Raw genomic sequence first — 14497 nt, 5'->3', positions numbered from 1 at the left:
CCCTCCAACTGACTGTGATGCATGCAAAAATTTGAGAACCATTATTTTAGACCAGTGGTTCTCAACTTTGCGAATTAGAATCATCTGGGGAGCTTGGGGCAAAAAGTCCTGGTGCTAAAGTTACAACTGAGACCAATTAAATCAAGAACTCTTGGCCTAGGCAAGAGTGTTTTTTAAAGCTCACCAGATGATTCTAATATGGGATAAAGATTGAAAACTACTGGTGTAGACCCATGATACTTGTGCCTTCTAGAGGGGATGCAGCTCACAGGCGCCACTTTCGTTCCTGCTTCTCACATGGCAGTACCATCGATGTCTGCACCCCTTCTCACCATGGAGATACTGAGCATGGGTGGGCAGAAGACTTTGCAGGTATCAGAAGTTCACATATCAAATATATTTACCCACGTGTGCCAGTTATGCCTGTCACATTAACTGTGAATATGGCTATGCCTTGTTTAACGTTACTGGGCTCTTACCAGATTTACAGGATGAACCTGGAATTGGATAGCATAAATGTAAAGCCCTTGATGGAGCAGAGGTGAAGAAAGGTATTCCTTTTAATGTTGTTATTTGGGGAGGCTTTTCTCAGGACAGAGCTTTGTCTTTTATATACTGCTCTACCACACAGCAGGAGCTGGCAGGCATCACTGTACTCACTTCCCCTGTGTGCTTCCATTCCACGGAGTCCTAGCAGAGGCTAACAGATATTTCTATTCTTAGTGCCATGGAGATTACCACCCTTTGGTTTCTAATAATGGTTGGTTCTCTTATTGTCAAAAGCTAAAAACATCGGTAAATCCAACCAGTGTAACCTTAAAAACCTAGGAAGGCATGATGCACAGTTCATGTCACCAGGAAATGATGGATATGAAGCAATTCATTGATAAAACCCTGTCAACCTTAAAAACAAAACACCCATTAAAAAAATTAAAGAAAAAAACCAGCCAGTTATTTATCCAGCAAAAATGAATTTATTTAGGAATAGCAGAGGAATTGCAATTTAGGACTGCAATCATGGCAAACCATAGGCAAGTCCCAAGAAGGAAGGAAAAAGAGTTTCCTTGTATAGAGGAAAGAAGGGAGTGGGGAGGGGCTGCTTTGAACAAGAGTTCATTGGAGGAGAGGGAGAATTTGAGGGAGAGTGAGGGCTTCTCATTGGGTAGGTTGTTGCTGGGCAAGGAGAATCATCCTTCTTCTCCCTGAGGTATGCTAAGTAAGTTGCCAGGAGTGATCCTGAGAACTATCCCTTCATTGCCTCCAGACTCCATTTTAACTTAGCTTCTTTATTGGTTTTCACAACTTTTACCTGCAGTTGATTTAACATTACTAAGATGTCTTGTGTAAAGTTACCTGTATCATTGTAGCAGAGTAGAAACCTTTTCAGGTGCCCCATCTTGAAACTGCTAATGTTTGTAGCGTTAAAATGTTTGGTAAATACACACCAATGATAGAGACTAAATGTCTCCTTGTGGGAAATACATGCTCTTTTAAGTTTCTATACATGCACTGCATAACAAGATCCAGAATATACTAGTATTAAAATAGGTGAAGGAGCTGACTTCTTTTTCAAATGTGCTTCAGCAAAATAAAATACTGCAACCAGATTATATAATTAGAAAATTAATAATATGCTTAATGAAAATTTGTTCAGGTATAAGTAAGCAGTTAAGATATAAATGATTTATACATGCTGTGACTTAATCTATGGATTTATTCCAAAATTAGTCACCATGCAGTGCCTGTATTTTTATATTTATATCCATGTGAATGATTGTAATACATAGTAAGAATGAGGTGGTATTACATTATCCCTAATAGGAATAATGCTTTGGACTGTTAAAGAGTAACATTGCTTTCTTCAGGGGGAAAAACAACAACAACAACAACAACAACAACAACAACAACACCACAACTCTATAGAGCTCCAGGCATTCTGTAGAATCCTTTAGAGGATGGGGCTTTTGCACAAACTTTTGCTTAAAGAATAGAATATGGGCACATCTCTTTAAAACATTCTTCTTCTTTCTTTCTTTCTTTCTTTTTAAAAAAGAGAGGGAGACACAGAATCTGAAGTAGCCTCCAGGTTCTTGAGCTGTCAGCACAGAGCCTGACGTAGGGCTCAAACTCGCGGACAGACTGCGAGATCATGACCTGAGCCACAGTCAGACGCTTAACTGACTGAGCCACCCAGGTGCCCCAGTTATTTTCTTTTCCTTAACGTTTATTTTTGAGAGAGAGAGAGAGAGAGAGAGAGAGAGAAAACACTTGCATGCAAGTGGGGGAGGGGCAGAGAGCGAGGGAGACAGAATCCGAAGCAGGATCCAGGCTCCAGGCTATCAGCACAGAGCCCTATGCATGAATTGTGAGATCCTGACCTGAGCCATAGTCTGATGCTTAACTGACTGAGCCACCCAGGCGTCCCTAAGACATTCTAATGAAATGGCTCATGCACTCATTTCACCTATAACCAGGATACTTAAATACCAATAACTGAGTTTTTTGTTCATCAGGGATTCCTTAGAGCCAGGTATAAAACCTAATGAAGGAAACCAAGATATGTCACCCCAAAATTTGAATCTTTGAGAAGAGGAATTGGCAACAAACCTTACTGTTAAGTTTCTTCCCATATATTTACCCTTCCAGTTTGCCACCCTTGGAAGCCTAAAACTGTTTTCCTTTGTGCTATCATTTCTCTACAAATGTATTGGTCTTTGTTGAAGATGCTATATAGACAGTGGTTTTAAGAAGCTGTTTTGAGTTACTCTTTGTTTCAAGTTTCTTCCGTGTGATGTGCACTGCAAGCATTAATAAACTTTTTCTTAACGTCCTCTTGTTAAAGAGTCCCAGCTGAAAACCTAAGGTAGGAGAGCTTAGCCTCCTCCACACTAGCACTCATTCCAGTTGTATGCTTCACAGTCCTAGGGCTGGATATCCCAAGGATGCAGCTGCTACACTAAATTCTGAATTTTTAGGGTCACTTACTCTGGTGGACTTTCTCCTCCCTAATACACTGAACACTGAATTCTAAAAACCCCAAAAGATCAAAGGTCTTTCCTTCATGCAGAAACACACCAAGAATCAGGCATGTTGAGATATTCAACTAAAAAATCAGAACTTATTTTACATAGTAGTAACATGCTTTTTGTATAAAGAAATAAGGATTACTTACTCATATCATATAGCTACATCTTTGTTTTAGATGGTATTTTTTCTCAGGGTGCCTGGGTGGCTCAGTCAGTTAAGCATCTGACTTCGGCTCAGGTCATGATCTGAGTTTGAGCCCTATGCCAGGCTCTGTGCTGACAGCTCAGAGCCTGGAGCCTGCTTTGGATTCTGTCTCCCTCTCTCTGCCCTTCTCCTGCTCGTGTCTGTCCCTCAAAAATAAATAAACATTAAAAAAAATTAGATGATATTTTTTTCTCATGAAAGTAAAACATTTCCAATGTCCCATTTTGAAAGTTCTAGTGTTGTACTGTTGAAATGTTTTGCAAATATACACCAATGATATAGACTAATCCCTCCTTCTGGGAAATTTGTGTACTTTCAAGTTTACTATGAAAGTAGAACACTTGAAATGCTCTATGTACCATTAGATATTTCCTAAGTTTTCTGTACTTCATCTCAACGACATTAAATCAGAATACTATAATCATATTTTAATGATTTTAATGACTAGAGTTCATTGTGCATTAAATTTGGCAAGAAAAATTTGATTTTTATTTGATAGTATACTCACCTGTGCAACAGAAATTTACAGGTTCTAATCCCTTAGTTTGTGAATCATAACCATTTTTAACATTACCAATTATGTGCAGATTGCACAACTGTAGTTTCTTACAAGGAAAATTAAAATAAGTTGTTTTTTTTTTCTGTTTCCTGAGATTTTGTTTTTATATTAAAACCTAACTTTACAAACAAACAGGACTGAAATTTAATGTTCTGGATAACATTTACATGGAAAAAGAGTTCCTTCCAGTACTCTTGGAACTGCACATGAATATACAAAGTGACTCCCCCCACTTAGGCCTCCTACTGTTATCATTCAAGATGACTGAACTATTTCTCTTAAATTCACATCTCCCATATGTTTACTTCTCTTTACCTGCACTGCCAGGATCTTGTACTCCCTTTAATGAGGGCTTGGGGGTTGAGCCCATATACTTTGGGCTCCTCCCTATATTTATGTCAGCTTTCCTATCAGTATGTAATACATCACAGAAACAGGAATAGACAGGCTAAACTTCTATAAGAGGGGCATAATAACAAGGTTCAGTTGTACTGACATTTTTGTTTCTTCAGCATCTAAGTTTGCTTCCGAGGCCTGTTATTAAACTGTTTCTGTTTCTGATAAAGTACTCTAATTGTGACATGTCTCAGTTAACTCCCTGGGAGTGAGTTTTGTAAAGTATACCTTCTTCTCAGGTATTGTAGTTAGGGTTAATTATTTATGGATTGTAGCATTCACAGTGAGAACTGTTATTTAAATGCAAGGAGTTTTGTTTTTTTTTTTAAAGAACTCTATGATGCCAGTAAAATGTTCCCAATTAATAAAATGTTCTCCCTTAAAACAACTGATTCTAGGTAATTCAAAGAATAGGCCCAAGAAGCTTCTGGATATAAGCATAGCTAAAAAACAATTACTATAACAATCTTTCTGATAAGGTAACGTAAGAAATTATTGGATGTGTGTCTAGTTTATGGATATACAAAATCAACCCATAATCAATCCCTAATGCTGTCTTTTGTACTACCATTAGTTAGAAATGAATCAGGTAGAAACTATTGATCCTGCTTACCTGGAAAAGAAACTGGAGCACCGACATCTTTCATGGTTTTTGTGTATCACACACCCCTTTTGGCTTTGATCTGACTGCTCCTCCATTCCTGGAAACTTCAAGTAGAAATAACAATAACAACAGAATTCCAGTGCTGGAAGATCATTTATTCTGACCCTCTCCTTTCACCCAAGTAGAAACTGAAGCCCTTGAAGATTGAGTTATCCAATCTTTGAATATGAATTCAAAGAGGTTCATAAACATCCTGGCTTCTAGAACTCTCACAAAATTATATACAAGATAAATGTGACTGTTCAGTGGGCCATAACCATCTGCAGTGTAACACACGTTGGCTTGCAATTATATTAAGGTAAAATTCCCATGTATAATCTAGAGCTCCACAGGCCCACACTTCCTCCCAGTTCTACTCAGGCCTCTGCTTTCTGGGTCAAGGTTAGTTCTGTCTGGCTCCTGGGCGTGGCCGGCATCGGGACCCTGGATAGAGAGCTTCGAAGCGCCTAATGGGAAGAGAGAGAGAGTCTCAGTCGAGGTCTTCTGCAAACAGCCCCTTGGTCCATTTCCTGAGTGCTCCCATCCCTCGGTCCTACAGCCGCTGTTTTCTGCCAGAACCTCCCCATTTCGCATCTCCCGGGTATCCTTGCGGTTCCCGCTGAGGGCCCAGGGGCTACGGTACCCGCAAAGCCCCCGGGGCGGGCGGGGGGAACATGACCTTGCTACTCGTATGGGTCTCGGGGGTAAAAGCATTCCGTGCACAACGGAGGCACGCCCCACTCAGACACGGGCTAGGACACTTGCGATCATCAACCCAGTGGTGAGTGGGGCCCAGTGCATGTAAAGGAGCGGCTCCTGCGGCCGCCGCCCCTTGGGAGCCGCGAGAGCCTCGCTCTTCCTCCTCCTCCTCACTCGCCGGCTCGGCTGATCTCCTGCCATGACTCAGCGATTCTCGCAGGCTGCCCGGCTGGGGACACCGGCTTCTCGCGGGCTCCTCCCGCCGCGTCCACCCCCTCTCGCCACCCACGCCCGCCCCCGGCTGCCGGCTCTTTCCCAGCGGGGCCGCCGCCGCCGCCGCACTCAGCGCCGGCGTCTCAGCAGCATCGCCGCCTGCGCCGCGCGCAGCGCGCCGCCGCCCGACCCCGCCGCCGACCCGCACGCCAGCCATGGAGCCCGCAGCCCCCCGCCGCCGCCACACCCACCAGCGCGGCTACGCCTTGACGCGGGACCCCCACCTCAACAAGGTGAGTCCTCCGGCCCACCTGGCGGCCCAGTGGTCGCCTTCGGTCTGGGACCGGCCCTCCGGGGGTTTCCCCCAACGCGGCCTCACCCCTCTGTCCGCTCTCACCCGACGCGGCTCTCGTTGCGGGCGGAATGGAGGGGCCACCCAGTAGGCTGTGTGCCCAGCAGTGTGATGGGCTCGCGGTGCTGGTGCACCTCGGCATCCCTTTTTGGGACCGGAGGAGATGTAACTTGTTTACTTTTCGGCTTCTCTTCTCCAGGAGCCAAGGCGAAGAAAGTAGTATCAGGCTAAGTGCTTGAACTGTTTCTGTGAAGATAGGTTGGCTGCCAGCTCAGCCTGTATGTGCCACCTACTTACTGGTTTCACTCAGTGTGGCAATTCTTGGACGCTGCTCGGAGAGAAGTGGCCCTACTGGTCCATCCTGGACAGAAATGAGTTCCCAGAGCCTCAGATCACATTAACAAGCTAGAAGTCAAGGCCTCTTGGTTTCTGGAGCGACACGATTAGGAGGCTGGGAATGCGTGGTGGGTGGCTTCTGCCTTGGACACTTTGCATGGCCTGGTACAAAATCCCTGTCCTAGACCTGGGGCCGTGGGTAAAGCTAGTCCTATGTTTTTGAATCTGGCCTTATGGAAATTAAAAACATTTTTTTAAAGACCTCTTATGAAAACAAGAATCCACTGTAAATTACAGACCCTTTTCCAGATCTCGCTAACATTTCATTTTTTTTCACTGGTAATGTCGAGTGAACACCTAATATTTTTCTCAAATGAAAAATACCTGACTTATAATTTTGCTTATCTAGATACTAAGCAGTCACACTTTATAGCTAAATTTCTCTCTAGATTGTTTTTTTTTTTTTTTGTGTGTGTGTGTGTGTGTGTGTGTAGCTGTGATTTTGACATTTCCTAATTTAGGATATGGGAAATGCCATCAGTCAACAGAGATCTGTTTAGTCATTTTGGTTGTCTCTTTAGTAGATACTCTTTTTCATTAGGAACTGGACCCCACTCTTACCTTCTGGTCATGTTGCTGGTGATTTGTTGATCGTTATTAATGGCTTGAAGGTTTGTGATTTCTTCTATTTAATAAACTATAGCTAGTGTGAGTTCTTTTTGATTTTTGTGGTGACAGGTAACTTTTAAAAAATACATGGTTGTTTAGTATTTGGGGTCATAAAGCATCATGAAATTTTAAATAGTTCCTACTTATTTTTTTCTTCAAAATGAATTTATTTGCTAGATTTTTCTTTTTATTAGTCTGCATGTTGGGGCCTATTTTCAGTAGAACAAAGGTAAAATCTGATGTTATAAAATAATTTGTTACTTTCATGTGTATCTGCTTGCTGTAATTTATGACCAAATAATGTGTTGTTAGTTAAGAAGGACCACATAAGTGGTATAACCTGTTTGAATTTCCCTGAAGTCATGGGCAAGAATGAGTGTTTGGAGTGGGTAGATGGCATAGGCAATCACTGAGCAAGAGTAATTATTATGCCTTTACTTAGAATCTTTTTGGCTTCTATTTACCAATAAAGATTAACTCCTACTTAACAATAATATCACAAAGATCTTCCACCAAGTTGAAAGGTGCAGCATAATGTGTTAACACATTTTTGAATTTGTAATTGAACTTTATTGTCTGCATAGTATCAAATTGGATATAAAATCTAGTTCACCGGGGCGCCTAGGTGGCTCAGTTGGTTAAGAGTCCGACCTTGGCTCAGGTCAGGATCTCACAAGTTCATGAGTTTGAGCCCCACATCAGGCTCTGTGCTGACAGCTCCCAGCTGGAGCCTGCTTCAGATTCTGTGTCTCCCTCTCTCTCTGCCACTCCCCTGGCTCATGCTCTGACTGTCTCTATTTCAAAAATAAATAAACATTAAAAAAAAATCTAGTTCACCAACTCTGGGGTGATTAATGGAATAAGCTTTACTTTTTCTTACTCAGTTCTAAGACAGTTGTGTGTTGCCTAATGGAAGTAGCAGAGTATCCTTACCATTGAAACCATGGCTGTGGGATGTTCTGATTTGCCCTGCACTGAAGACCTCTGGGCTTTAAAGTTTTCTGGTAGCCTGGGAATTCTTATTGATTTCTGTGATAACCTAGGCTAGTAGATCTTGCCCTTTAACACTCCAGCCTGTCATCTGGCCGCGTGAAGACTTCTTCAGCCACATTCACACAGACATTTATCACCTCAGCTTTTGGGTAACTGCAACGATTTTTACCGGTTTTATTTTCAGATTATAGTCTGTCCTACATGTAGATATGAGAACAATACGTACATCAGTTAGTGTTTTCTTCATATTCTTCTTCTGTCATCCAAGTATTTATAATAGTTCCTATAATATTGAATATAAAATCAGTCTTGTCAGGTTTACTGTCTTCTTCAAATTGATCTCATTAGTCGCCCAATTTAGTCTTCCACTTGAAATATGTTTGCTGGATCTCTTAATACTCTCCTTTTTGTCTATGTGTAATTTCCTAGAATTAAAATGGCATTAATTGATTTAATAATCTCTCTAGGGAAGATGTTCCTAATTCTCTTAGTCCTATTATCATTAACATTTGTGTATTCAAATGTACCATGTCATGTTGTATTCACTGCATTGTATTTTTTTTTTTTTTTATTTTGATTGTCATAGGGCAGGATTCATACTTAGTACAGAAATTTGCCCAGTGGGCTTTAAATAAATGTCTATTTCATGAATGAATGAACCATGTTTTTATTTCTTTTGTCTTTTAAACAGTCTTTTAAAAACTCAGCTTTTAAATCAAGAAGCTTTTATTTTTATTTTTATTTTTTTATAATTTATTTATTAATTTACATCCAAGTTAGTTAGCATATAATGCGACAATGATTTCAGGAATAGATTCCTTAATGCCCCTTACCCATTTAGCTCATCCCCCCCCCCCACAACCTCTCCAGCAACCTTCTGTTTGTTCTCTATATTTAAGAGTCTCTTACGTTTTGTCCCCCTCCCTGTTTTTATATTATTTTTGCTTCCCTTCCCTTATGTTCATCTGTTCTGTGTCTTAAAGTCCTCACAGGAGTGAAGTCATATGATTTTTGTCTTTCTCTGACCAAATTCGCTTAGCATAATACCTCTAGTTCCATTCACGTAGTTGCAAATGGCAAGATTTCATTCTTTTTGATTGCCAAATGATACCTCATTGTATATATATACCACACCTTCTTTATCCATTCATCCATTGATGGACATTTGGGCTCTTTCCATACTTTGGCTATTGTTGATACTGCTGCTATAAACATTGGGGTGCATGTGCCCCTTCGAAACAGCATACCTGTATTCCTTGGATAAATACCTAGCAGTGCAATTGCTGGGTCGTAGCGTAGTTCTATTTTTTATTTTTGGTGGAACTTCATGCTGTCTTCCAGAGTGGCTGCACCAGTTTGCATTCCCACCAGCAGTGCAAAAGAGATCCTCTTTCTCCACATCCTTGCCAACATCTGTTGTTGCCGGAATTGTTAATGTTAGCCATTCTGACAGGTGTAAGGGAATCTCATTGTGGTTTTGATTTGTATTTCCCCGATGATGAGTGATGTTGAGCATTTTTTCATGTGTCGGTTGGCCATCTGGATGTCTTCTTTGGAGAAGTGTCTATTCATGTCTTTTGCCCATTTCTTCACTGGATTATTTGTGTTTTGGGTGTTGAATTTGATAAGTTCTTTATAGATTTTAGATACTAACCCTTTATCTGATAGGTCCTTTGCAAATATCTTCTTCCATTCTTTCGGTTACCTTTTAGTTTCCTTCGCTGTGCAGAAGCTTTTTATTTTGATGAGGTCCCAATAGTTCATTTTTGCTTTTGTTTCCCTTGCCTGCGGAGATGTGTTCAGTAAGAAGTTGCTGCGGCTGAGGTCAAAGAGGCTTTTGCCTGCTTTTCCTCTAGGCTTTTGATGGCTCCCTGTCTTGCGTTCAGGTCTTTCATCCATTTTGAGTTTATTTTTGTGTATGGTATAAGAAAGTGGTCTAGGTTCATTTTTCTGCATGTTGCTCTCCAGTTTTCCCAGCACCATTTGCTGAAGACACTGTCATTATTCCATTGGATATTCTTTCCTATAAAGCAAGAAGCTTTTAGAGTGGTCGTTTGAGCATTATTTTGACATTTATATCCTTTTTATTATAGTTTTTTGAAAGTAAATTTGCATTTAAGTCTAAAGCTCAGTTGCCTATACATTATACAATGTATAATGGAATATAGGAGAATAGTTGGAATTTGGTTTAAGCCTGACCATCCATGAAGTTTTAATTGCTTGCTAGATAACCTTAAAGGGGTGATTAGTCTTGGTAAACTCAAGGTTAACAGTAGATATGATCCAAATTAAAAAAATAAAACCTTGTGAAAACTTAAGAGAAATTACGATCTGTCTTCATTGGTAATAATGTATGATTCTCACTATTTGCTTTTACTCAAATTACATCACTCCAGGTAGTATTTCATCATAGTATTTGGGAAAGTACTTCTGCCTCATGCTTCTGAGATTCAGTATCTTTCTCTACACAGCCCAAACTATTTTTGAGGTGCTTGTCTTTGTGTTATGTGCACTTTTCTAATTTAATGTTTAATGTTTATGATTTTCAAGGATGCCTTCTGGTTTTGATGAGTTGTATTTCAAATTTTTTCTCAGGAATTTTCATGTGACTAATGTTTCATAAATAACTCTTCAAAAGTAAAATTCTACACACAAAATCACTTATTTTTCATTTCTAAATTTATTAGTTCGCTTTATACCATTCCTCTAGCAATGGTAGAAAACACTAATTGCTAGTTCTGCCATAATTGTGCTTACATGGTTTCTATGTCTTTAAGATTAAATCATGTACATGACCTGTAAATCTCCAAAAGATACCACTTTTTAATATTTTAGGCATTTTAATCCAGTTTAAGATAGTGATGTATCAAAGTCAGTTTCAGTCAGCATCGTTAACTTTTCTATCTAAAAAGTGAGCTTCTGGGCAAGTGCATTTGTAGATGTTTGTGTCCTGGCATGTCAAGACCTAGTTGGATGTGTTGTAGAGAAAAGAGACAAATAAGTCTCATGGTTATGAAGGAAAGATACATTGAACCTCCTCTTTTTCTTCAGTGTAAATTATACCACGACAAATCATTCAGAAATTTTTATCTATAACAGTTCTCTGAAGTTGCCTCAACAGTATGGGAAACTGATGTATTATTTAATGTGGAATCCCACTGATACAAATGCCATTGTATTGTGGGTGGATAGCCATATGCCTCCACAGCTGATACCTTGCTGCACTTGAAACAACGGTGGTAGTGTAGGGGAGCGCAAAAACAAATACACTCGAATGAGTAGAAAGAGGAGAAAGAGGAGTTTGACCTGAGGACTTTTGAGACTGGTGATATGGAGTATAAGAATATACTGAAGAAAGTCTAAGAAGTTTTGTTTTTGTGTTATAATTTCCTTCTAGCTTTTGGGCAAGTATGAGAAATGTAATGTAATGGAATGAACATTCTAAGGCATTGTATTTAGAAAGCGAAAGCCCCAATTCTTCCATTTAGCAGCTATGAGATTTTAAGTGAGTTTTTCTTAACTAATTTCAGTTACTATCCTTATAAAATAAAGTGATAATTTCATTCATTTATTATTTTTTTATGTAGAAAATATTTGTTCAGAGCCCAGTATATACTAGATAATGTTGTGGTTGAGAGAATATTGCAACGAATAAGATTCTTGTGAGTGCACTTAGATTTCTGTTGTAATGTGATTTCTGTCTTGCCTCTTCAATCACATATTGAAAAGATTTGAGATAGTGAATATTAATTTTTTCTAAATTATACATTCAAAAACAGTAGGTTTTTTTAGTACATCCTAATATTAATATAGTACTTTTGTATAGAAAGTCCGAGCTCATAGCTGGAGCAATTATAAAGAATTCTCCTTTTAGTGTACTAATCCTCTTCCCTTGAATTTTCTATGACAAGATTATGTTCCTTCTTTATTTTATAGTAAAAACAAAAACGTATCTTCTCTTTATGGGAGAGACATTTATGTTTTACCCTCAAATTCATATAACTGAGCTTGACTGACATCACATGACCTTTGCAGTCTTTCATACACTTTCACAGAATGCCAGGTATAGGTTAAAATATATATTTGTGAAGACAAAGAAAAAGGAAAGCTCTTTGCTTCTCAGGACTCTGTTCAAAGCATGTGAAGGCTTGGAAGTATGAAAGAACATAGCTTGTTAGAGAAAGGTAGAGGTATGCTTTGGTCATTAAAGTTATTGGGAGAAGAGGGAGTGAATTGCAGAGACAGGAAATTTACAAGTTCCAGTGGTGTGAAACCAGCCTTTACTTGAGTCTGGCTTTGGAAATAGTCTGTTACTCTAACAAAACAAATATTTGACTATTTCCAATGGTTTTCAAAACTGACGTGACCAAATACTGTGATAGACTTAAGACTGATTGATTTGTTACTTCATTATGTTATTGAACCAACTCAACCAACTTGGACAGTATATAGATCCGGAATAAATCATGAAATACGTTACAGTTAGAACAAATTTGGAAATGTTTCCAACCTAAATGTTTAGGAAATTTTCTTAGACATGGGACCTAAATGTAAAATGTGGATGTTTGTATTCTTAAAATGATATTTAAAATATCTTATGGCTTATATGTTAATTTTTACCTGTTTTTAGCTTTATGTATATAAAGTAGTACATTTTAAAACAAAGGATTATTGTTGTCTTAAGTGAATTTAGAGAATTTAAAGCCTCAGCATTTTCCCTCAGGCCTTAAAAATATATCTAAGTTAGCCATCAACTAAACTGTTAGATACTTGAGGCCTTTGAGTTTAAACAGAGGGGAGAGACAGTATGGCTTTAAGTTTCTATAGTTTGGTCCGGGTAGCTTGGGAAGTCAATATAATATTGAATAATAGTCTTGGGGCACCTGGGTGGCTCAGTTGATTAAGCCTCCGATTTTGGCTTAGGTCATGATGTCATAGCTTGTGAGTTGAAGCCCCGCGTCAGGCTCTGTGTTGACAGCTCAGAGCCTGGAGTCTGCTTTGGATTCTGTGTCTCCCTCTCTCTCTGCCCCTAACCCACTCACATTCTGTCTCTGTCTCTCTCAAAAATAAATAAACATTAAAAAAAATGAGTAATAGTCTCAAACACATGGAAATATAACTGTTAGAGCTTTATACTAATACACCCTAGATCTAAAGCACTAAGTTTATTTTTTTTATCAGGTAATGTTGAGTAAGAATATCAGCAAAAGTATTTACATGTTCATCTGAATGTTCATAATTGCATTATCAGGATCTCTGGAGCAGTTAAATTCTAAACTACTTCATGAAGACCTGGAAATCTGGAGACTGAAGGAGTCCTGACTCCATGACAGTATTAAGGCTAGGCCCCTTAAGCTTAGAATATATTTAATACATTTGAATTATCTATTCAGAGTCTTCTAAGATATTTTAAAACTTTTTTGATTGTGACACAGTACACATATATAATACATGTATAAGCATAATGTTGTAGGCTGAATTGTGCCCTACCAAGAGTCATGTATTGATTTATCCACTGTCTCAGAATGCAATTGCATTTGGAGTTAATACCTTTAAAGAGGTAATTAAGTTAAAATCAGGTCTTTAGGGTGGACCTTAATTCAATATGGCTGATAGCCTTATAAGAAAAGGAAAGACCATGTGAATACAAAGAGAGAAGTCAATGAGAAAAGTCTCAGAATGTAAGCAACCCTACCAGCATCTTGATCTTGGACTTAACAGCCTTCAGAACTGTGAGAAAATAAATTTCTGTTGTTTTAGTTACTTAGTCTGGTACTTTGTTATGGCAGCCTTAGCAAACTAATACATATTGTAATGGAAACAAAATGTCATAATACAATATTTTGCTGTGTTTAGTGCACACTAGTAGTACTTATCATATTTCAGTTTTTAAGAAATGTGAGTCACAACCCATAGTTTAAGAAAATTTTGCTTTATGACTTCTTTAAGTAGTGCATTCACATACCTGGGAAGTTATTAGAAAGTAACTTTCTTTTCTGTGTGTTAGTGTTGCACATATGGGGCTCTAGTTTGCCTTGGCAGTACTGGTCAAGCCCCCTTGTGTTTTTCTGTCTACATGTCCAAATTGAGGTATCTTTTGAAACAATAATCTTGAAATGATGAGAATGTTATGGTTACTAATAGTGGCAAGTCTTGGTTAGTTGGCCAAAATATAAGTCCTTACTCAAGTGCTCAGAGCCAGGAAGAAACTGCGACTTGGTTAATGAGTATTTTTGTAAGCCTTTAAAATTTTTACTTATTCAAAATTATAGTTAATTTTTACATGTAGAGATTATAATAAAGACAGAATTGAAAGGAAATATATTGGTTATATTGCAGGGTTGTTGAATGCAATGGTCAAGAAATAATTCTTGAGATGTTTTATGGTGCAGCTTAGTAAGTTTAT

At 38.8% G+C, this 14497-nt stretch overlaps 1 protein-coding gene and 1 pseudogene across 1 annotated transcript in view; both read left to right on the top strand.

The window, feature by feature from the left end:
• Positions 1 to 233: 233 nt before the first annotated feature.
• Positions 234 to 2668, top strand: LOC131515438 (acyl-protein thioesterase 1-like; annotated as a pseudogene).
• Positions 2669 to 5837: 3169 nt separating this feature from the next.
• ME1 (malic enzyme 1) overlaps positions 5838 to 14497 on the top strand; it is a 190146-nt gene continuing 181486 nt past the window's right edge. The window contains exon 1 of the mRNA XM_058734598.1: positions 5838 to 6034. Within this exon, the coding sequence (XP_058590581.1) occupies positions 5957 to 6034 (78 nt within the window). The 5' untranslated portion in view covers positions 5838 to 5956. The remainder of the gene's footprint in view (positions 6035 to 14497) is intronic.

Source organism: Neofelis nebulosa, chromosome 6, assembly GCF_028018385.1.
Source record: "Neofelis nebulosa isolate mNeoNeb1 chromosome 6, mNeoNeb1.pri, whole genome shotgun sequence".
NCBI lineage: Eukaryota > Metazoa > Chordata > Mammalia > Carnivora > Felidae > Neofelis > Neofelis nebulosa.
Note: the sequence above shows the minus strand (reverse complement) of the source record. Positions and strands in the feature narration are given on the sequence as shown.